This window comes from Micromesistius poutassou (assembly GCF_964030765.1).
Source record: "Micromesistius poutassou genome assembly, chromosome: 5".
Taxonomy (NCBI): domain Eukaryota; kingdom Metazoa; phylum Chordata; class Actinopteri; order Gadiformes; family Gadidae; genus Micromesistius; species Micromesistius poutassou.
The window spans coordinates 14,627,572-14,649,040 of NC_140275.1; the positions used below are offsets into that span (position 1 = coordinate 14,627,572).

Below are 21,469 nucleotides of genomic sequence, written 5' to 3' on the forward strand. Positions count from 1 at the left end.
AAGGCAAGTTAAAAGTACTGGTTGCCACCTCCATCTCAGTAAACAAAAGGCATGTGACGTCTGAAAGTTATTTTATGGGTTATTTAGTCATTTTAATAATTTTAATAATTAATAATAATAATAATTTATCCTGTTAATCTATTTTCTGTGTGACCTTCTTGTTAAGAGATTCTAGATAAGGAAAAAAACTTACAAAAAAGGGATTCACTTAGACAGAGTATAGCTTTATTAAAGTCAAACTTCAGGCATGTCTGAACTCCTCAAATCCAACTTCAGAATGGAAAAACGGAATCAATATTCTCAAATAAAAAGACAGTCATGTACAAAAGGTTGTCCCAACAGTCACACACATTTAGAAGCAGAATTGTACAGGCAATAGCACAGCACAGTAACATGATCCTATGCAAGTTCAATGCAAAGTATGCTATTTACAAATCTTCACCAATATGCAATATGCAGTAACACAGATGGAACAGTAAGAAAGTTTGTAATTTGTGTAAATCAACATTTGAAAGATGAAAGGAATCCCTGCTTTGCATTCCTTCAACCTTTCTTCCTTTTCCAACTTGGTTTTTGAAAGGCTTTCCTTTCCACTGTGAGGGCTTAAGGATAAGGTAATTCAACTGAGTGGAGGCCACTGAAGCCTTTACGACTGCAATTCCTATACAAATAAACTTGACTCAAACACAAAGAGAGACATGACCCCAGTAAGAATGACTTTAAGCAATTCTAATGTAAAAAAGGTGTGTTCTTATTAATTATTATTCCATCCGACTTATTTTCCTATAAAAGGACATGTCAGTCCACATCTTTATAGCAACCAGCAAAATTGCACAAAAAAAGTAAGACATCACAATAAACTGAAACATACAATTAAGACATAAGGGCTATGATCTCTTCAATTGAGTTGGCAGAAAATGGCAATATTCAAGACAGATAAAATAAAAATAAAACATACCCTCCATGTGAACAAACATGCTTTTCTCTTGAACAATTTGGCCACAACACAATAATCGACTCACATAAATCAAATGTACTTTTGATAGCAAAAAGATCAAATAATGCTTTAACACTGCACCATTTAGACATACGAAATGTAAATGCTGTAACAGCTGTAAGGGGCAAATAAAAAATGTCAACACAAATATATTGAAGTGGTTTGGAGGTTCAACAGTAACAACTGTTGTTCAGAATGTTTCTACAAAGTGGAAAAACACAAGTCCAACAAATATAAAAATAAAGAATAGTAATTGTGTAATACTTGTCAATGGAATACAGTTTGATATGGAGTGAAAGTGTCGGTACTGTTGAATGGGCAAATCAAAACATTATTTTACGTTACATCATTCCGAAACTTCATACGTGTTATTCTCCACCCCAAAACTGTAACAGGTCTATCACGGTTTGATTCTCTGGAATTTATACATGTTTATTTACATGCAAAAGTTAATAAATACAAAATTAAATTGTCAAATAAAGAGGAAAGTTCATTTTTGTTTGGGAAATTTGCACTGCTGGGATATGTAAAGTTACTAAGGTGTTGCACCTACTTGAGCATGTTCTGTATATACTACAGCAAAGATGGATGGTCCTACTTCTATCGACTCATTTATATCTGACAAAAGAATATACCACCATTCTCAGAACACCAACGTGAGCTAGCAGGAATGATTCTTTACAAAAAAACACAAAAAAAGGTTTGTTTAGTTGTTCAATGTTATACATACAGTACTTTCAGGTATGCATTCAACTAGTGAAGAAAACAAAGTAAAAAAAATAAAAATAAAATAAAATATATATCGAGTAAAATATATAACAAGAGATTGACCCCACTCAACCCTCTGGCGCTGAATGGTTGATACCGATCGGTTTGGGAGCAAAATCTAAAAACTTAACACAAATAATCGCATACCATAGAGGAATCACAAGTAGTCTTGGGCCTAGACACAGGGCAGGGCAGATTTTGAAAAGGCTTGTTATGGCTGCTCCCACTCCAAATAGGGGCACTGTAAGATAACTTGCGTTACAGTTTCATAAGTGGCTGCTGTGACCAAAAGGGAAACATCACATGTAAAAACATATATAGCAAGTGATGACATTTTTTTTACCCATTCCCCCCTATTTGCTTCATCATATTTTTACTAGAACACGGTGGCAAGGGAGTAACACTTCAGTTTGAAACCAAAAACTGACAGAAAAGCAATGATGTACTAAAAAAGACAAACAAACAAACATGGATTTGACAAAGGAACCATTAAAAACACTGTACATCGGTGTGTGATTTATTTTGTACAATATAATGAACTGCTGTATAACATCATGTCTCCTACTCGATAGAAAAACAACTAGCTGGGAGAATGAACTATGAGAATAACACATCCCACCAAGGGAAACAGTGATATATGGGATTCATCTGCGTCGAACGTCTCACTCTTGAGTCCGCCCGCGCTGTCTTATAAAAACAGGCTGCGTAGCTAGGCTGGCAGTATCCAATTAATGTCAACATCAGGGTTGGGACCCATTTCTGATCACCGGGACCTGACGAGCACGAGCTTGATAACGACCAAGAGAATGGAGTCACAACACAGTTTCAATTTCAACGTCACTACAGAAGTGGAGGTATTGTTTTTTCTTTTTGTGTTTTTTTGTGTTGTTTTTTTTACATGTACACGTCATATGTTCGTTTATATACACTTCTGTAGATGCATGACCTACCTAAAAAGTGTGTAGCGATAAGCCGAGTGAAAGTGCTTCAGGAAGGTTTGGCAAAAAAACGAAGAAAGAAAAGACAAACAAAAAGCATCAATGGCCACAGTACACGACAATACTAAAAATGAACTGCGTCCGGGCAGTAGTTATCACAGCCCAAAGTCAAACCTTAAGGCTGATGTACAATACTTAAAACAGCACCAGTGATCACAACCCGTACCCCCTCTGTCCATCATCTGAATAGGAAAAGAAGGTGAAATCGGACACGTCTCTGTCCTTACTCTAACTGCTGGCGGTTTAACTCTCTGCTGCTCGGAGTGAGCAATTTATGTTCACAATGGTGAGTGATACTGGCGATATGAAAATAAATCACAAGTACTTTTTGCAATTTGATTCCATGACACGATATACCATTATAATTCACCGTATTTAGGACTAAATTTCACAAGGAGGTCTGCGTAATGCTTAACACCTAAACAAACAAACAAACATAATACACCACTCTCCAAGATTGGAGTGAGAGTGATCTGTCTGTAAACATTAACAAACATATATACTGTATATATAATTAGTCCATTTACTCATAAGTATATTAAAACCATGTCTTAAGGAAGGTTGGAATGTAGTGTGGTCCTGATAAATTGCACGAGTGTCATTTGGCCCTCCTTTTTTTTTTTTTTTTTTTAAAGAAGAGATGTACAGAATGAGCTGAAGCAATGACCTGTGGGGGTGTTGCCGGTGGTTCTCCGCGTGGTCACCGGTGTCCACCAGTGTGCAGTGACCACCACTCACAGCAAGTGAATGGGGGAGAAAGAAGTACTACAAATCCCTTAAGCCTTTATCGCTCACTTCTTCAAAGGGACGGCTGCCGACAACGTAATGACACCCAAAATGCCCACCGCTGAAAAAAACATAAAAGGTAAAACGACTAACATAAAAAGGTAGAAGTAGTTGTTGGTTTGGGCCATACGCCGGACATGGAGGGACTGTCGGGTGTCCAACAGCAAGCCGCTCGCCTTAAATGTGGAGGATGATGATGATGAGGATGCATCCCCACCTACCAACAGAGGTGCGATGTGGTACCCCCCTCCGACCTTCCTCACCTCTGCTTAGAGGCTGTGGTACTGGTCACAGAGAGCTGCATCCCCTGTGGCGGCACCCCCGCCTCCTCCTCAGCAGACGGGGCCCCATGAGGCCCCTGCCGCCAGGAGTGCAGGGGGCAACGGGGGGGGGGGGGGGGGGGGGGGGGGGGATATTGAGGTATGGGTGGGACTGCAATGTCACTCTGCAGCCAGCAGGCTCGACGACTCCTCCTCCTCCTCGTCCTCCTCTTCTTCTTCCTCCTCCTCCTCCTCCACCTCCTCAACCTCTTCTTCCTCCTCCTCCTCCTCCTCTTCCTCCTCCTCCTCCACTTCCCCGGGAGGTTCTTCCTTGACCCGCACGGGGCTCAGGCTGGGACTGGAGGGCTGGGCGGAGGCGGGCTCGGAGCCCAGGGGGCTGGATGGGTTGTGCCTGGAGCAGCAGGGCCGCCCGTCCAGGGAGGAGGGGGTGAGGGCCCCCGCCTCGTGGTCGCCACAGAAGGCGCGGGGGCAGAAGTCACAGAGGGAGGAGGCGGGGCTTCCGCACACGCTGCAGTCATGCCACGGGCACTCCCACCGGCCTGCCAAGAGAGAGAGAGAGAATGTAAGAGCAAGAGAGATTAATACATTAATATAGCTATTGATTAACGATCAGGGGCAGAAAAATCAATAATATAATAAAATATGAATTCTCTGAATCAACACACACACACACACACACACACACACACACACACACACACACACACACACACACACACACACACACACACACACACACACACACACACACACACACACACACACACACACACACACACACACACACACACTTTTCCTCTTACCATAAGGGGGCTTGTTGAGGTTGAGACACAGGAGGTGGTACGCTTTGGGGCAGTCCTTCCTGTCGCACATGACCAGCTCGCCGCCGTCCCCGCAGCAGTAGCAGAAGTACTCGTGGGTGTGCTTGCCCTCGGGCCGCAGCCTTCGCCGCTTGGGCTTCAGCTTGGCGTTGCGGGCCTTTTCCTCCTTCTCCATGACCACGGCGCTCTGGGGAAACACGAGGCCAATCGACAAGGGTTAAACATCCGGCTTCTGCTGCTGGGACTGGAAACATGTGGTGAGGCGCTTGCTCTCTCTCCCCCCCCTACCGTGGGCTGGACCCCGAGGAACCCGGAGCAGTTGTCGGCACCGCAGTGGCAGGAGGTTCTTCGGTTGCCCACACAGTACATATTGTAGTTGAACGTCAGCTCCGTGCCTGAGGGAGGAAGGGAGAGATTTTAAAATCAGGACTGGGGGTTTGAATAGTGCGTGTGTGTGTCTGTGTGTCTGTGTACTGTCTGATTGCGTTTGTGAAATGGAATCAGGTGACTTTACCAGACTGAGATAAGCCACATAGCTTATTTTAATCGGGTTTTTCCTGTTTTAACGGTGATCACAGCTGCACTATCTCACCAGCGTCAATGTCACAGAGGGTGAAGATCCCTATGCACACGTCCCCGTTGACGGTCCATTTCTGGGTTTCACAGTTGGGGCTGCAGCTGTGGTTCACGAAGCGAGAGGAGTTTCCTCTGGGCCCTGCATCGATGACGCGATCCTAGGTAGAAGGACGGATGGAGGATGAGGACTCTTAGCAGGGCTACGGCGGGACATATTCTCATAGAGCTGAGTCGTCTCCGGCGGGACATATTCTCAGAGCTGAGTCGTCAGGTAAGAGGTTACCTTCGTGAGAGTGAGCATGTAGAAGTCGGTGACATGATTCTCATGGGCGTGTTTGATTCGTTGCTGGCACTCCTCCGCGTCTATCACCTCGCCCACGTATTCTGTCACAAAGTCACCCTGGGGAAAATAAAAACGTTTTTGTGCTCAATGTAAATTTCAATAGGATATCTGAACGTTTAACATGCTTGCCAAGAAATAGGCGAAGACTTAAAATAGGGTTGAATTTGGTATTGTAATGGAAATGAATCATCTAAAAAGGAATCCATCTACATAACCCAAGATGATGACAGGTGTCTCCAACGGAACAGTTGGAATATATTAATGACACGCAAAGCGTAGACACATTCTCTCGGTAACCCCATTGCACAAAACACCATTAAAACAAACAGCTAGAAATGAACCCTTCATTAGATGTGACACATGTAAGCATCAACATTTTAAATAATGCACATATTGCCACCATTGTGTTCCCCCATCCCTGTCGGACAAGATAAAGTCGGCGAGTCTGAGGCCGGGAGAACAAAATGAAATCTAGGAGTCTCAAGCTGGGAGGACGAGATGACCTCTGGGAGTGTGAGGACTGGGTGGAAGCTAACCTTCCTGAGAGCCTGGGTGGTCCGCAGCCCCCAGCCGCGGCCGTCCGTCTTGAACAGCTCCGTATCGGCACACAGGTGCTTGGAGAAGCACTGGTTCTCACAGTTCTCCCCGGCCGGACACACCTGTTATGCCAATCAGAGAAGAGACAACCAAAAAAAAAGTCATCAGTCAAAGCAGCTATGTAGCTAGGCTTCTTAAACTTAAACTTTGCTTCTTAAACTAAATTAGCATTAGCATCATGTTTTGAGTCATATCTGTCGTTTGCACCTGCTAGGTTAAAGAGTAGATGTATGATAGATAGATCCACCATACTATCCAGTGGAACTGAACCCCCTGGTAGGCTGATCTTCCCATCATACACCGGGCAGGACATTCACACGTGTGACGTCATTTAAGGGTAGACTGAACACCAGGCGCATAATGGTCCTCACTCACCTCGGGGCCAGCTTGGTCCGAAACGTAAGCTAAGTGGAAGAACTGAATGCCACATTCTGCTTTCAGTTCCCCCCCCGTCCAGATAGTGTTTAGAAACCAAGATGGACCCAAGATGGCCACTAGGAGAGAAGGGCCCACGGCGGCCAGAAGCACACAGACCTGGGGATGGCACTCGTACTGCAGCATGCGGTTGAGGCATTGGGAGTCCAGGTTGCATGGATGCTCGTCTGCAGGCTTGCAGTTGCATCGTGGGATTTCCGAGAGGTCGGCCAAGTGCACTTGCACTTTCCCCATGGGCTTGTTGGACTGCAACGGGGAGAGACGACAACAAAACCATTAGGTGTCAAAGTGGCGTGGGGTTGGCTGCTCTGCTGTTCTGCCACCAGCGTAAAGGGGCTGGATTAAAGCACCCCCTGGTACCAGCAAGCATCATAGCAACAGTAAAATGTCTCCCGATATATAGAGCTCTAAAAAAAAGTGTTCTATGCTTTAGTACTATGATCAACTTACAGGATGTGGCCGTTTCATAATAAATGAGAAGCAAATCCCTTCGGAGGGCTTAGGGATAGGGAGGTTGTCGTAAGATGCAGGGTTGGGAAGACTTTTGACACAGTAACTGTGATCAAGGGCTTGACAACAACAACAAAAAAAAAACTGCCAAAAAAAAAAAAGAGGCAAAAATGTCAATACACAGAGGTGGTGTTACCTTGATTAATTTGTAGGGCGGAGGTTTGCGCGAGTTGCGTTCCTGCTCCAGGGCCTCCCTGCTCTCCCTCTGTGCCCTGAGCTCCTGGAACCGCCGAGCTGCTTCTTCCAGTGCTGAAACGAGGCAAACCATGTCAGATACAGACTCAGGCCCACACACAAACCCAAACACAAAATGCAGTTCACCGCTGCGACGGGTTGTGCTCTGAATACCTTTCTTGAAGGTTTTGTTGACATTTATCTGGCCCGTGGCAAAGTTCTTGTCGTTCTCCACGTAAGGGAAAACACGCCCTTGGTTGATCCAGTAGTAGTCGTGGGAACCGAAGAAGAAGACGGGGAAGTCGCCGATGTCGTGGCGGAGGCTCTGGATGTTGGACGGTACCAGGCGAGGGTTGCAGATTTCCGCTGGCCACCACCTGCAGCCGAGAGGCAGAGAGAAACATCACAATGGACAAGTCATGCTGCGGCCTGAGATATCTGTCTTGCTTTTCCCATGTCCAGCTCACCTGAGGTGCCCCAGGTTGACCCAAACAATCTATTTGTAGCTTACCTGTAGTTCCCCAGCTTGACCCAAACGATCTGTTTGTAACGCGGCTTCTTCCCCACTCGACAGTCACTGCAGGACCACGCCCCCTCTGGCATCTCCACCTCCAGACACTCCGGGTGAAAGGAGGCGGGGCAAGAGTCACAGCACAGCAGCTTGCCTCCTGCATGTGCAGGTGCATTGTGGGAAATGAGTGTGCGAAGAGAGAAGTAGCATGGGATTAGCCACTGAACCTTTAAAAGATGGCCATACTCTGAATCTCATTTGTTGACGTGCCTACGTTGTGTTTTAATTAAAAGTAGGAGCTGTGGGGTAAGATAAATAAAAAGTGACCATAAATTAAAGATTAATTGAGGACAGCAAAGACATTGTGCAATCTACATGAACAAAGAAAACCTGATGTTTACGTTTTTGTGAGTCAGACTATATTGAAAACAACCAAATGTGATTCAGAGTCATGTACCTATACCGGTCAACCGTCAGTACATGCAATAGCAGAGGATTGAAGCAGGTTAACCACGAATCATTAGTTATGTTCAAAATAAGCATTTTGGAAAAAGCTGCCATGCAGCACATTAAAGCAGCTTTTCCCATAAACCAGCGACATAGACCTTGCGTTGACCGGCTTGCATGGAATCACAATCTCCATTAGTCCAAAAAGTCATTCTCCCTTTTTGTAAAGAACTGATTTTGCAACACTGGATATTTCAATTTCACAAATTGACATTTTGGGGGAGTGAATGTTGATTTCACAGATTTGGGTTGTGAACAGGTAGTGTATTCCATCCAAGAGAGGTCGTGGCTTAAAGACATAGAAGGAACAAAGATATTCCCTAGGCCTATTTGCAGTCAGCATAACAGACAGGATTGAGGCAAAACCCTTTCAATGTAAGCATGGCAGAAGCAGCAAAGTAGCATCCCTTCTGCAGCCATTAGCACCACACACCAAAGAGAGGACCAGTAATACCTGCAATCAGTCTCAATAATGCAGCAAAGCAGGCCGCTGGCCGAGACATTGCTCTCATAGTCTACAAATAAGGCAGCAGTCGTGCTCTAGTACTTCCAGTGTACCCACTTAATATGTTTAGTTTTAATAATGCACCATTTATATGTCAAATATAAATATATCTACAATGAATGATATTAAAAAAATGGTAACCGTTAACCGTTTAACCACAAAAGGTTGAAATAAAAACCAAATGGGCCAAAAAAGCAGAACCTTCCATTCTTCCAAATGCACCACAAACGCACACCAGCATGTATTCACATATTCTCCTCTTCATTAAGTCATAACCAGCCCACAGCAGATCCAACTCAAGCACAAGGTTATATCAACACGTGGGTTAGCGGTCAAGGGGAAAATTAGCCTAATGTTATTTTGCAGCGCTTTTGTGTTAGAAACAAGCCGCAGTGTACCCAGATAGTTCATGGACAAGGCACCTCAAGGCATTGAAATGAAAGATGCAACAAAAGGGTAAATTAAAACCAAACGAAAAGTGTGAGCAGGCACGAGCACAAACACAAACCAGTGGGAAAAGAAGGAGAAAAGGAAAAAAAGTGTTCCGTTACCTTTCCCAACATTCTTTTTGGTAGCTGACGAAGGAGAGGGAATCATAGGTAATTTCAACTCAGCACGATTTGACTCAGTCAGAAGGTAGTGGGACTTATAGGCATATGAACTTAATATGTTGTCAGTAAGGTCCTGCACTAACAGCCCTACACAAGACACACAGGAAGAGATGGGAGTGAGCTGAAATAAATTTAACTACGTAACCAAGATTTCACAGGATAGATGGAGGGGGGAGCGAGAGAGAGAGAGAAAGAGTGAGGAAGAGTGAGGAGAGAGATAAACACAAACACTCACACTCATTGTTAGATTAGAACAAGTAAATTCTCCCTAATAGATTCATCTAAACATACATGCATACATACATACGTACATACGTACACAGTGGCCTATACCGTGCACTCAACCGAACAGATTACACAACTAAATAAACAAAAATCCATATTTTTCTTCTTTTTTTTTTTTTACATTGCTCTGATCGTTGTCAGGACAACGACAGACTCAGTTAAGGTCAGCCATACACTGGTTATTAAAATGGAGCCCTCAGATCATCCGTATCGTGAGCAGCACGATGGAACACAAATGTTACATTACACAACAACAATGCTTGTAACGGGTAACATATGGCGTTATACATACAATGTGATCATATATACATGTATATATATATATATATAAATAAATATATACACAATGAAATATAAGTAAGCTCTCAATGGATTTACTTATCCATCGGTTATGAAGTGGCGCAAAGGGGATTGCAACTAGTTGCTGTATTGATAAACGTCCGCAATGCTTGAATAACTTTTCTTAAAGTCTTCTTAATCCCTCACAGAAAACCATTAAACAGTAGAGTGACAGCCCCGCCCAAGGAGATTACATTTCTGACCAGCGGGATAACTGGTATGAAGAGTTGTGTAGTCACCAAGTCTCCCATTAATCAAGAGGCACAAACAGAGACCCCCCCTCGCACCCGCACACACCAACACCCCTTTAATCTCAGCTCCACTTCAATCTACCAGATTATCCAATCGAAAGTATGTGTGTGCGAGTGCGAGGGAGAGAGAGAGAGAGAGAGAGAGACAGACAGACAGACAGACAGAGAGGGAGGGAGCTGGCATTCATGTTTCGCCGTCCCGGGGTGGAGCCCTAGACGCGGCGCAGCGGCGTGCGTGGATTACCTCGGGCGCACAGGAAACACCAGCCCACGTTGACGGGGGAGGAGGGGAGGCCGTTCCTCTTGGTGGCGGCGTGCCCGCTGCAGATCATGAGGTGGTGGGTGAGGCCGACGCTGCCGGCCGCCACGCAGCCGTCGCCCGCGTGGTACGCCACTGGACAGCGGATGCAGCGCATCATACGCCCTGGTGGGAGGGAGGGGGGGGGGGACGAGGGGTTCATCATCATCCATCAAGCTTTGCTCTCCCATGCCTCACCCCAAACAGAATGAATGTATCTATCCCATTATAGAGCATCCCTCTCGCCCGCTGATTGCACTGCAGGGCAGATTGCTTCCAACTCTCAGTTTCTGAAGACGGGACGAGGGGATCAATGTCGCCATGACCGTTCGACTCAATGTGTTTACGCAAGCTCTGCATACTGTGGCGCTAATATTATCGTACACCTGCTCACATTGCAGTAAAGCCTCGTCAATGGATTCATGTTGACGTCCCTCCCCCCCCCCCCCCCGCCCCCTGAGGTTGCTAAGCGCTGCCTCAGTACCTTTGCTGGCTTTCTCCAGGTCTCGCTCCAGGCAACAGGTGAAGCAGGTGTGCTGCGGGCAGCAGAATCCCCCCCCCGCGACGCCGGTGGCGCCGGGGAGTTTACACACACACTCCTCGTGGTAGAAGCAGCCGCATCCCGGCACGGAGCAGCGGGTCACTTCTTGTCCCGACATTTTACAGCTAAAGCACGAATGATTGCCTAGAGGGGAGAGATGAACAAGAAGAAGGAAAGGTAAAAGAGACGCACGGATGTTTTTAGGATCGCGTGGGGCACCGCATTGTGGTTAGAGAGGAAGAAGGAAACGGGGGGGTTGGGGATCTCTCACCGTTCTTGCACTCGGAACAGGTGAACTTGTTGTCGACCAGGGCGGTCAGGCCAAGACACTCGAGGTGAAAATGTCTGCTGCAGTCTCCCTCGCAGACCACCAAACCCTCGCCAAACACCTCACAAATCTACACACACACACACACACACACACACACACACACACACACACACACACACACACACACACACACACACACACACACACACACACACACACACACACACACACACACACACACACACACACAGGTAATGGACACATTTGCTCTGCATACACTTGTAATTTATGCACTCAGGGACTACAGGCACACAAACAGTCAGCTCACCAGGCACACAAACAGTCAGCTCACCTGGCACACAGTGTCCTTCTTCCCCGAGGTGCTGGTCTGCTGGGACATGTTGGAGTCCACGGACTGCGTGTCAGATGCATCTGCATCTGCCGCCGCGGGACTGTCAAGGCCCTTCCCGAACAAGCCCTAGGGGACACAGTGAGAGATCAGTGTGTGAGCCTGTGTTTTTGAAATTTATTTCATTCATCAGTTGTACAGTTAGAACCCGTTAAAGCAGATTTTAAATCGCATGGTGAAACCTACCTGGGGATCATTGAGGCCTCTGGAGTCCGAGTCGGAGGTGTCTCTGTATTGAGACGAAGCCATCTCCACATCTGTGGAGGCCCGGCTCCGCTTCTTCAAAGGCTTGCAGGCGTCTGAGATCTCACTGGCTCCTGGTATGTCGCACACGTCATTCCGTTTTTAATGTTGGAGGATTATGCAAAACGGTGACAATAGCAGAGCAGCTGTCTATACCAATGAATTGCATGTATTACCTACCTTTTTGGGAACCCGTTCTCAAAGTAGTCTCTGGGGCAAGCTCAGCCTGTTATTAGGGGAAAAGGCAGACATTATTTTAATTTAATAGTTGCTGTATTGAGTCGAGTATGAGTGTTTGTGGTTTTGATAAATTATTTGATTTCTTAGAATATGTAAATCCTTGTATTTATATCTGTCATTTACAAAAGTAATTCAAAAGTAACACAAAAGGTATTCATAAAAAGTTAATTGATCCATATTTGTTCTCTTCTTTGAAGTTTTCCCCATTGTGTTTGGCTATCAATGTGTCTGTCAATCAGTTTTCCTAGACATAATTATGTCTAGGGAATGATTAACAGATGACAACTTTTGCATACTAATGCCTGCTCACAAGCAGGCTAAATACTGATAAATCCAGTCAATATTGCAATAATAATTTGGTCTAGGCACACACACACACACACACACACACACACACACTTGTTTCATTGTCATTTTCAGGGTTGCATTTGAAGTTCGATAGCAATGAAATAACCCATTGCCTCTACCCTTGCTTTTGATGTTCATTTCTATAAATAAGTTGCGTGAAAACAAATAAATCAGCATACAAGCATAAGCAATACACAATATCCAACTAAATGTGGTAGCGCTAAGGCAAATGCAAGCTCAGACTGGTTTTGAGGAGTCACTGGAATCCATATTCATAGCTCCTCTCCGTCTGTATTGGTTCAACATTGAAATATTGGTACCTGTTCCTTTTTGGTTTTCTTCTTGGGGACTGGATCGCTGCCCCGCTCCGACTCAGACCGGCTCCGGATGGAGCGTCTCTGCTGCTTCCTCTCTTGAGAACCTAAAAAGAGAACTACGTGAAACAGAAGGCTCCTCATCAATATCTGAAAAGGCCCCTGTGCGACTCCCTTGAGAACGCGCTCGGTTTCTGTGGTGGAAAAATTTAAACCTAATAATATTATCATAAATGTTTTTTTTGTCTTTACTCTATATGTAGTTTCTACTTAAACATTAAATATCTTGTCGTTATGGGGAGATACAGTGTTTGAAACTGACAAGACAAATCCCATGATGCATTGTGATTTACAAGGATGAGATGATCAACTCTGATTAAGGGCAGAGAACATCAGCAAAAGGCCTAGTGGATGCTTTACAATGACCACGGTAAGAGTTGTTCAGCCTCTCTGGAAGAGACCAGTGATACAGGTCAGAATATAATCTCTTTGAGTCATGTGCGCTATAGCCTTACCTTTGAAAGTTGTTTGAATTTATTATTATTATATTTTTTATTTCCTATTTGTCACTGTTATGCTGATTGTAGACAGGTGGTTTGAAAAATAAATTAGGGGTAAAATGTCCAGAAAATAAAGTTAAGTAGAGGAGCTTCACACGCTAAATTGACACTGACGACAGCATAGTATTTGATTTAACTACTTACATTTTTTGGTGTAATTTTACTAACTTATCTTATTTTGAGAAAAGTGCACAGGTGGTAAAATGAATACCGCCAACATGACTCAGTTTCCAAACATTGTTCTGTTTTATATCTTTTGCAAAACCTTCTTTCCATGCTGTGCTTCCATGTTGTTAGGCTACATTTTCATTTTCTTTAGTTGGCGGATTTGATGCCCTAACTGTTTGGTTAGCTTGAGGTTTAACTGGTTAAATACGGTTGAATTAGATGTATACTCTTAGATGCCATGTGTTGCCAGGTAGCTGTCATGATTATGATTAATTTAATGAGTTCAGACATGTCTTAATATAGTGGAATTCAATTTCAATATTTTCAGTATGTATTAACAGTTGACAGGTGCTCATCAATCCCAATGAGATATGTTTGGAGTGACGTTGCTGACATAGTTGGTTGATGTCATTCTATATTGCATCGTCATGGTGGTGGAACTAGTCTATTTGAGATATAACACATGGTTGATTAGGGTTGTATCATTTCAGTTGTTTAAAGTCATTAATAAGCTCACACTAGTTAGGTAATAATGATGCAGATATAGTTGTTTCATATAGCCACCACCTTACTGCTACTGCTACATCCGTGAAAACTTTTTGAAATGTTCTGAATTCCCTGTGACTTGGTTTGTTACAGATTAAATGGTAATACATGTTTGATATGTGCTTAACATATTAACATACAGGTAAGATAAACTTGCCTCCATCAGATCTTTGTAAACATGTACATACAGTTAACATACATACAATTAAATGCATGATGATAGTAATGCTAAATTATACACAATACAAAAGGTGTTAAGTTATATGCATGGGTGTGGATTGGATTTGAGTTGCATGAAGTAATGTATGTTGCATGCAGTTTGAAACACCATAAATAAAACAGATCCGTTTTGAGTGGGCTTACTATCCATCTAATTTGTTCTTGGTCCACCTCTATTTTTCATTGTGCTTTTTTTTTTCTTCTATTGGCTCTTCTACCTTTCTGATTGCTAATAACCAGAACGGGGGGAAAGGATGGCCCAAAGACCAAGTGCTGGACAGTTGACAGCAGAGATTCCTGCTGACCCCCTAGCTTGCAAGGCAGCTGGATTTACGTGATTACAATCACACGACAATCGATCTAGCCAGGCATTAACGCGCGTCCTATGAAGAAGTAAGTAATCCAAGAGATAGCTGATGGATGGTAATAGATCGCCTCCCCTGCCAAGGCTGCTTTTTTAAGTGTCTGCCCTTTTCTAAACAGTTTCAAAGGACAGCTTCGAAGATGGTTCTGGAAGCAAACCCATGACAACCCAGAGACTATAGAGATTAGACATATCAGAGAGACCAGGAGGCCGAACGGAACCGTGCAGCCGAAACCCACTGCAGACAGACCAAACAGAAACTGAAGAATCACACCCCATGGATGACCCGGCCAATGCATGACCCCTTACGAATGTACTGTTGTACAGAACATCCCTTAGGGGTCATCATAAAGGGTCATGTGCCACCAATCACTACAGGACATGTCGCAATACATCCCTTGTCATCAGAAACATGTGACATCATCCTCTACAACCTGGATCTCTACAACGGTCTGAGGAAATCTCGCCTTCAAAACAGCAGGCATCATAGATCATGTGGTGTACTACCACAGGACTCTACTACAAAGATGCTCAAACATGCACACACACTCTCTCCCTCATATTCACACACACACACACACACACACACACACACACACACACACACACACACACACACACACACACACACACACACACACACACACACACACACACACACACACACACACACACACAGCTTTATTGACTAATTTTAAATGTATTTTTTATTTAGAATTTGTTTCATGTACTATTTACAATGTGTAAGGATTCATTTTTTCAAGTCCTCCTAGCAATTCCAACTCTGTTACACCTCTCAAGGTTAGTTCCTTTTTCGCATTAGTTTTCCCCCCATGGCTAAAAGGGTTAATAACGGGTTAACATGTTTTATAACATGTCTGTTTCTAAAATATTTACACACAACGAAAACATTAGAGTTATCATACATTTCATTTTTTAAAATATATAATATATATAGATATAATTTAGACCTACTCTACTTTGGGTTAATTTATGACCATTACTGTTCACACAATGAATTTTCCAATAATTACCTCTTTCAATCGGTAAAAGTGTTGATCTTAAGATCTAAAAGGGAGGAAATATCATGGAAAAATGTATTCTATATATATTATCACATATAATGTGGTGGTTCATAAAGAAACTGGTTCATAACGAACATTTTATTTTTTAGACCATGATAGCCCCTCTTTGGTTAGTTCTATTCTTAGAGTTTGTGCGTACAATGTGACCATGAGCCTTCGTTGGCTCATTGAAGATGCTTGTTTAATGCTCCCAGTGTGTCTTTCCTTGATCATGCTCCATTAAATCAAATACTTTGCTGGCAAGAAGTGTCCTAAAAGAAATGATTTTTCATCAGTTTCAAATTTCACAACAAGTTTTCTTCAAATTCACGAAAGCTGCAAAATGCAGATCTGTTTTTCTTTGAACCAAGGGATTGGTGACATTACCGTTGGTTTCTACCCCATAATACATTTAACATGACTCTTCCCAAAAAAAAAAAAACATCTGCATGGGGACTTTTCATTAACTTCAAATCCAAAATGCTTTTAGGTTTTGATACCTGGTGGACTGCTGTGATGGGAGCCAGGAGATGAGGTGGGATGCATACCTCCCTCCTCACTCCTTTGACTGGCAGGGGAGCCCCTCCTCTCCTCCCTGTCTTCCTCTGCTTCTTCAGCCTCTTCCTCCTCCTCTTCCTCTGGGCTTGGTTCAGGTTTAGCACCACAGTCCTGCTATGGAAACATCCAACACGTCAGAAAATGCTGCCACGCCTTTGGGAAATGATGCTGTTCCTATCAAGTCGTGTCTGACGGGATTATGTCTATTCTTACTCTGATCAGATTACTTAAGTCAAATTAGCTCAAATGCATATTGACGTGAACTGAGGGGGGGGAGGGGGGGTTGAAGGATAGTGCCGTTCTTTGAGTGACACAAAATAAAAAATGACCACTTACAAACATAAAAAAAACCTCACTTTAATCGATCAAACATTTGATTATGCTGGACGATGCCTTTTCATGCCTTTGTCTTTTGCTTGAAAACAAATGCAGCTCTGTGATTAATTATAGATCCCAGTGTATGGGGGGGGAGAAGAGACAAAACTTCAAAAAAAGGAAAAACTTGCCCCGTTCACACGCACCTCCGGTGAACAGTATCCCAGGTCGGGCTGCCGGACCTCCCCCTCCACTCGCTCCTCCTTCTCCTCCTCCTCCTCCTCCTCTTCTCTCTCCCGCTTGGGTGAGGGAACAACCTTCCTCTGCAGGAGGGGCCAGTCACACTTGGTGATCTCCACGTTGAGCTTCTTCATGGTGATGGAGAGCGGCAGCAGCTTCCTGGCCGCCGCCGTCTTCCAGGCCCGGACAGGGGGAGGGGACTCCGACCGGACCCCGGCCTCCGAGGCCGTCTCTGGGGTTTGGGAGCCGGCTGGGCTGGGATCTGCCCTTTTGCCCCCCCTCTCTCCGTCCGAGGCCTGGGGGTTGGTACCGTCGCTGGCGTTCTGGATGCTACACTGCCGGCGAGGCAGCTGCCTGCGCGGCTGTTGGGGCTGCTGGGATTGCTGGGGTTGCTGGGGTGGCAGCGGCTGCTGCTGCTCTCTGGTGGGCGACGTGACTCCTCCCTCTTCCTTCTTGGAGGCAGAGGCGGACCGCTGAGTCCGCTTCTCTGGTCTGGCAGGGGGGGGCTTCTTGGCGGGCGGGGGCTGGTTGGGGTCGGGGTCGACGTAGATGAAGGTGTAGTTGTCGATGCGCTCCTGCTTGGTCATGACGAAGGCGTCCTCGGCGTGGCCGACGCCCACCTCCCACTGGGCGCGCTCTCTCTGAGGGATGGGCTTCAGAAGCTGCATGGAAACATATCTTACTGGCATGGGCTATCATACAGCCTGTACAGGTTCATTCCCACCATTTGCAATGACACTTCTATTACAATTTATTCAACTTAAAAATAAAAATTAAATGTTTTAAAACTATCAGAGAGAAATACAGTTAAGTACATTAAGTATTAATAAGTAACTGGTTGTACCTTGTGTTTCTCTGCCAGGTTGTTGGTTTTCCGGAGTGTCTCGGCTTGTAGTTCTTCAAACTGGTGTTCCCCCTGGTAGATGACTATCCTCTTCTCATGGATCCATGCTCGCTCGGCCACACTACCAAAGAACTGCACATGATATTCCCTGTGACCTGCATGAGAACCAACACAGAGAAAGGTTAACAGGCTGCAAATATACTGCTTTCCAGTCTACCATTAATTTGCTTGTAACCTATTCAATATACCTATAGAAGGCCAAAAGGTCCCAATGTTGTCTAGTGCAAGGAAGTAAAAAGGAATTCTCAGATGTGTGCAAATGTGTGGGGCATTACCTCTGGTGTTGATGCGTGTGTGTACTTTCATCTGGGGATCTGAGGAGACCATGCAGGGCCACCAGGGGTAGGTGCCCACCTTGGACCAGACCAGATCCCCAATGACAAACTCCTTACAGAACCCTGTTTCTTGAATCACAGAGGGATGATGGACCTTTGGAACCTAATACGAGGAATTAAACAAAAATTATTTCACTATAACATTCATTAATTTGTTTACATGTATCGAAATATAAATTAGCTATTTGAGCTACACTTGCCTTCAGTGTCTTTGCCTCAGCTTTGATAACAGTCTTCTGAGGCCTCTCTGTTTGAGCCAAGGGAGGTTCAGTTGGCTGGAGCTGGACCTGGGTCTCTGTCTCTATCTCTGTCTGGTCGGTGGAAATTTCCTGGGGCTGGTCCAAGTCCAATCCCTCTTCCTGGACTTGTACCTGCAGCCTGGCACTCTTTTTCCTCTTCTCCTTCTTCCTCTCATTCCTGCGCTGCATTTGCGTCACTTGGTCTTTCTGCGTCTCCTCCTGAAAAAAGGCAGCAGAAAAAACGGGTCAGAAAAGACGACACATGTCGCTGTTTAATATTACCTCACACAAGAGCACGCAGACTAAAAACCACTCGCACGCACTACCTGCAACTCCTGCAGCAGATCCCCGCACAGAGCTGACTCAAACAACTCTTTGCCATTCTGATACGTCTTAATGATCTTCAACTTGATCTCGGGGGAGTTGGTCTTCTTCAGCACCCCGCTGTGAGCCGTCGACGGGGTGTGGTGGGGTAGGCATGACGGGGCACCGTCCACCAAGGACGGGGGTGGAGTGGAGGGGGGCAGGAGCAAAGGAGGCGGGGGCGGGAGCGTGTGAGTCATAATGTGAGGGGTATGGGACAAATGATGCTGTGACTGATGTGGCGGGGGGCTCTGGGTGTGTGGATGAGTGTGGACTTGGAGATGCGGGAGGCTGGAGTGGTAAGGGAGCGTGTGAGGGTGATGGGAGTGGTGCAGGAGGTGCGGGTGATGCGTGGGCAACGGCGGGGACACAGGAGACAGCGGTCTCTCCTGGAGGCCGGGGCCTCTCAGCACCGTCCCCTCCCCTGACAGGAGGCCGTGCTCCCCATAGCCCCTTATGGGTCCGTAGCCGTTGGCTGAGCCATTGGGGAACTGGGAGTACATGGAGAACTTTGTCTGGGGGTCAAACATGCCCAGGCCAGGGGGGTAACCGTTGGAGACCTGGGGCATGTCCTCTGAGGCCGATGGGGGGTAGGAGAACTCTGCTTCCAGGGCAGCGTCATAGGAGGGACCTCCATCCTCACCCGGGTCACTACCGGTGTCATATGGGCCCTCCTGTCGGATGTTGGCTGAGTCAATTAGTTGAGGGGGTTGCTGAATTGTATTTCCCATGATCCCTTGCATGAAAGAAAAGGAGAAATCCATTGTTGTGCTCCTGCATCCTTAACTGTCTTTTTCTCTGACTGGACCTGCAAGATATAAAATTGCACAATTAAGAGGTGAAGAGACATTGAATGAATATGTGGGTAGGATTTAAAGATGCTGTCATCAGCTTCTCCTAAAGAATATGTCCCGGGATAATTTCCTATCATACTATCAACATGATGGAACCCAACCAGATACACAAACATTGAAGTGACTTCGTGAGGGATAACTCATTGTGGTGAAAGAAAGCAAATAGGTTTTGCTTCATTATTAAAATCAGCATTCACATCACTCTTCTTTAACAGTAGGGTATTTAGGTAATGAAGTCTTAACAAAAAATAGACGATATGTAGAGCAGAAAGACAGCCCTTGTATGATACATTACAATCTTAAATTCATGCACAGATGAATTATCCAATGTTTTTTTTCCCTAATAGACGAAACTAATTTGATTATATTCTTCTTGTGATTAATCTATCAAAACAGTTAATTAAACGTGATGTGATCTGAGTGTACTTTATGAACCGATTGCCATGTCGCCATCCTCACATCGAATAACGGGAATGTAAACATATCCTAAAAGGTGTCGGCGGGCGTGCACTATATACCTGCATGTGCAATACTACTACTACTACTACTACTAAGTGGCAATAATATATGTTTGGATCATTGTAGCGACTGTGCAAAAACAACCCGGACAGAATGTTGCACTGAACGATTTTATACTGCGATGTTACTGGCTAGCCGACTGCTACCATGCATGATCGAGATTGTTTTTCCACAAAATACAAATACAGTAACATTCCCCATGTCCCGGTGCGTTTAAAATGGTGATGTGGTGCTGGTGTATTCGGTTACGTGTCGAAATGGTTGGCGATTTATCTTCGATAGTAATAGGAGACCAAACAAGATGAAAGGAAGCTAACGTTGGCTATGCTATATTGTTGCCAATATGGCTGCCTATTCCCCTTTAAATCAAATTGTGTGCTATGATAACACCTCCATCCCTGGTTCGACTAAACATGCTAAGGTTACTAAATACGACTCGATGGATAAATACATCCATTTGGATCACGCGTGCATTGAACAAAAAGCAACACAGGGCACACACAAACGCACAGAGGCAGGATGCAGTAAAATAAAAAGGTGTCAATACCTTCAGCGTGTCCCATTCTAAACACATACACCAGGTGTCTCTTCCTCGTACAATCTGTATGAACCGTAAAAAAAAAAAATACAAAAACGGAGAATATTGACAGCGCGCAGGCCTCTCCGTTTGGCTTTATCGCTTTTCTGGAGGGGGGTTACGGTAAATGGTCGCTACCCAATCCGGTCGCTCGACTCTTCCTGATTCTGGTGGCTTGGCATTTCGCAGAGAGCCTCGGTTGGGAAAATATGCACAACTCTCGCCCCCTATGTAGCCCTTCAAATATTCCAGCTCCCTCTTCCTCGGTGTAACAAAAGCACCCTGGCTTGGGCCTTGTCGGTCTCGAATCAGCACAGGCTCGACTGGAGGGGCCACCGACCACACGTCGGGAATCGGGATGTGTGGTTTCGGTCGAAATGTAATTCTTAATACACGAAATTAAATGCCACTGCTGTTAAAATATGCATGCATAGCAACTAAAAAACGAACTAACTATGTAAAACCTATCGTGAAATAATAGTTTTGTTTTTTAATGAAGACGAAACTGGATCACGGATTAACATTAACCACCGTACTAGTTAAGCACAAGCCTAGTCAGTCTTTTGAAAAAAAAAAATAATAATTCATAATATGATGGGCATTGGCTATTTTGTACACATTAAAGGATATATAATATAAAAAGCGGCCAAGATGCGGTAAGATGTGGTGGTCTTCTGATTGGCTG

At 44.8% G+C, this 21,469-nt stretch overlaps 1 protein-coding gene across 9 annotated transcripts; it reads right to left on the reverse strand.

The window, feature by feature from the left end:
- Positions 1 to 203: 203 nt before the first annotated feature.
- nsd3 (nuclear receptor binding SET domain protein 3) lies at positions 204 to 21,104 on the reverse strand. 9 transcript variants are annotated; one of them, XM_084468796.1, is made up of 25 exons: positions 20,755 to 21,104; positions 18,798 to 19,642; positions 18,433 to 18,690; positions 18,173 to 18,335; positions 17,838 to 17,992; positions 16,960 to 17,655; positions 16,381 to 16,549; positions 12,966 to 13,066; positions 12,238 to 12,283; positions 12,001 to 12,131; positions 11,758 to 11,883; positions 11,406 to 11,532; positions 11,078 to 11,278; positions 10,540 to 10,719; positions 9,361 to 9,507; positions 7,798 to 7,954; positions 7,461 to 7,663; positions 7,249 to 7,361; positions 6,702 to 6,848; positions 6,107 to 6,229; positions 5,511 to 5,627; positions 5,244 to 5,385; positions 4,940 to 5,046; positions 4,634 to 4,838; positions 204 to 4,369 (listed from the first exon to the last, which is right to left on the reverse strand). In XM_084468796.1, exons 2-25 carry the CDS (start codon positions 19,596 to 19,598, stop codon positions 3,990 to 3,992), a joined length of 4,995 nt encoding a protein of 1,664 aa, XP_084324922.1. In that variant the 5' UTR covers positions 19,599 to 19,642; positions 20,755 to 21,104; the 3' UTR covers positions 204 to 3,989. The 9 variants fall into 9 exon arrangements, with proteins under 9 accessions (XP_084324922.1, XP_084324920.1, XP_084324921.1 ...); XM_084468794.1 differs by having other exon boundaries at positions 12,966 to 13,078; XM_084468795.1 differs by having other exon boundaries at positions 16,381 to 16,552.
- Between the last annotated feature and the right edge of the window lie 365 nt (positions 21,105 to 21,469).

Coding starts and splice junctions, on each gene's coding strand:
- nsd3 (XM_084468791.1), bottom strand. CDS start 19,598: ATGGATTTCTCCTTTTCTTTCATGCAAGGGATCATGGGAAATACAATT. Junction 18,336..18,432: donor CTGAGGCAAAGACACTGAAG/GCAAGTGTAGCT, acceptor TCCTCGTATTAG/GTTCCAAAGGTCCATCATCC. Junction 12,284..12,965: donor AGAAAACCAAAAAGGAACAG/GTACCAATATTT, acceptor CCCTAATAACAG/GCTGAGCTTGCCCCAGAGAC.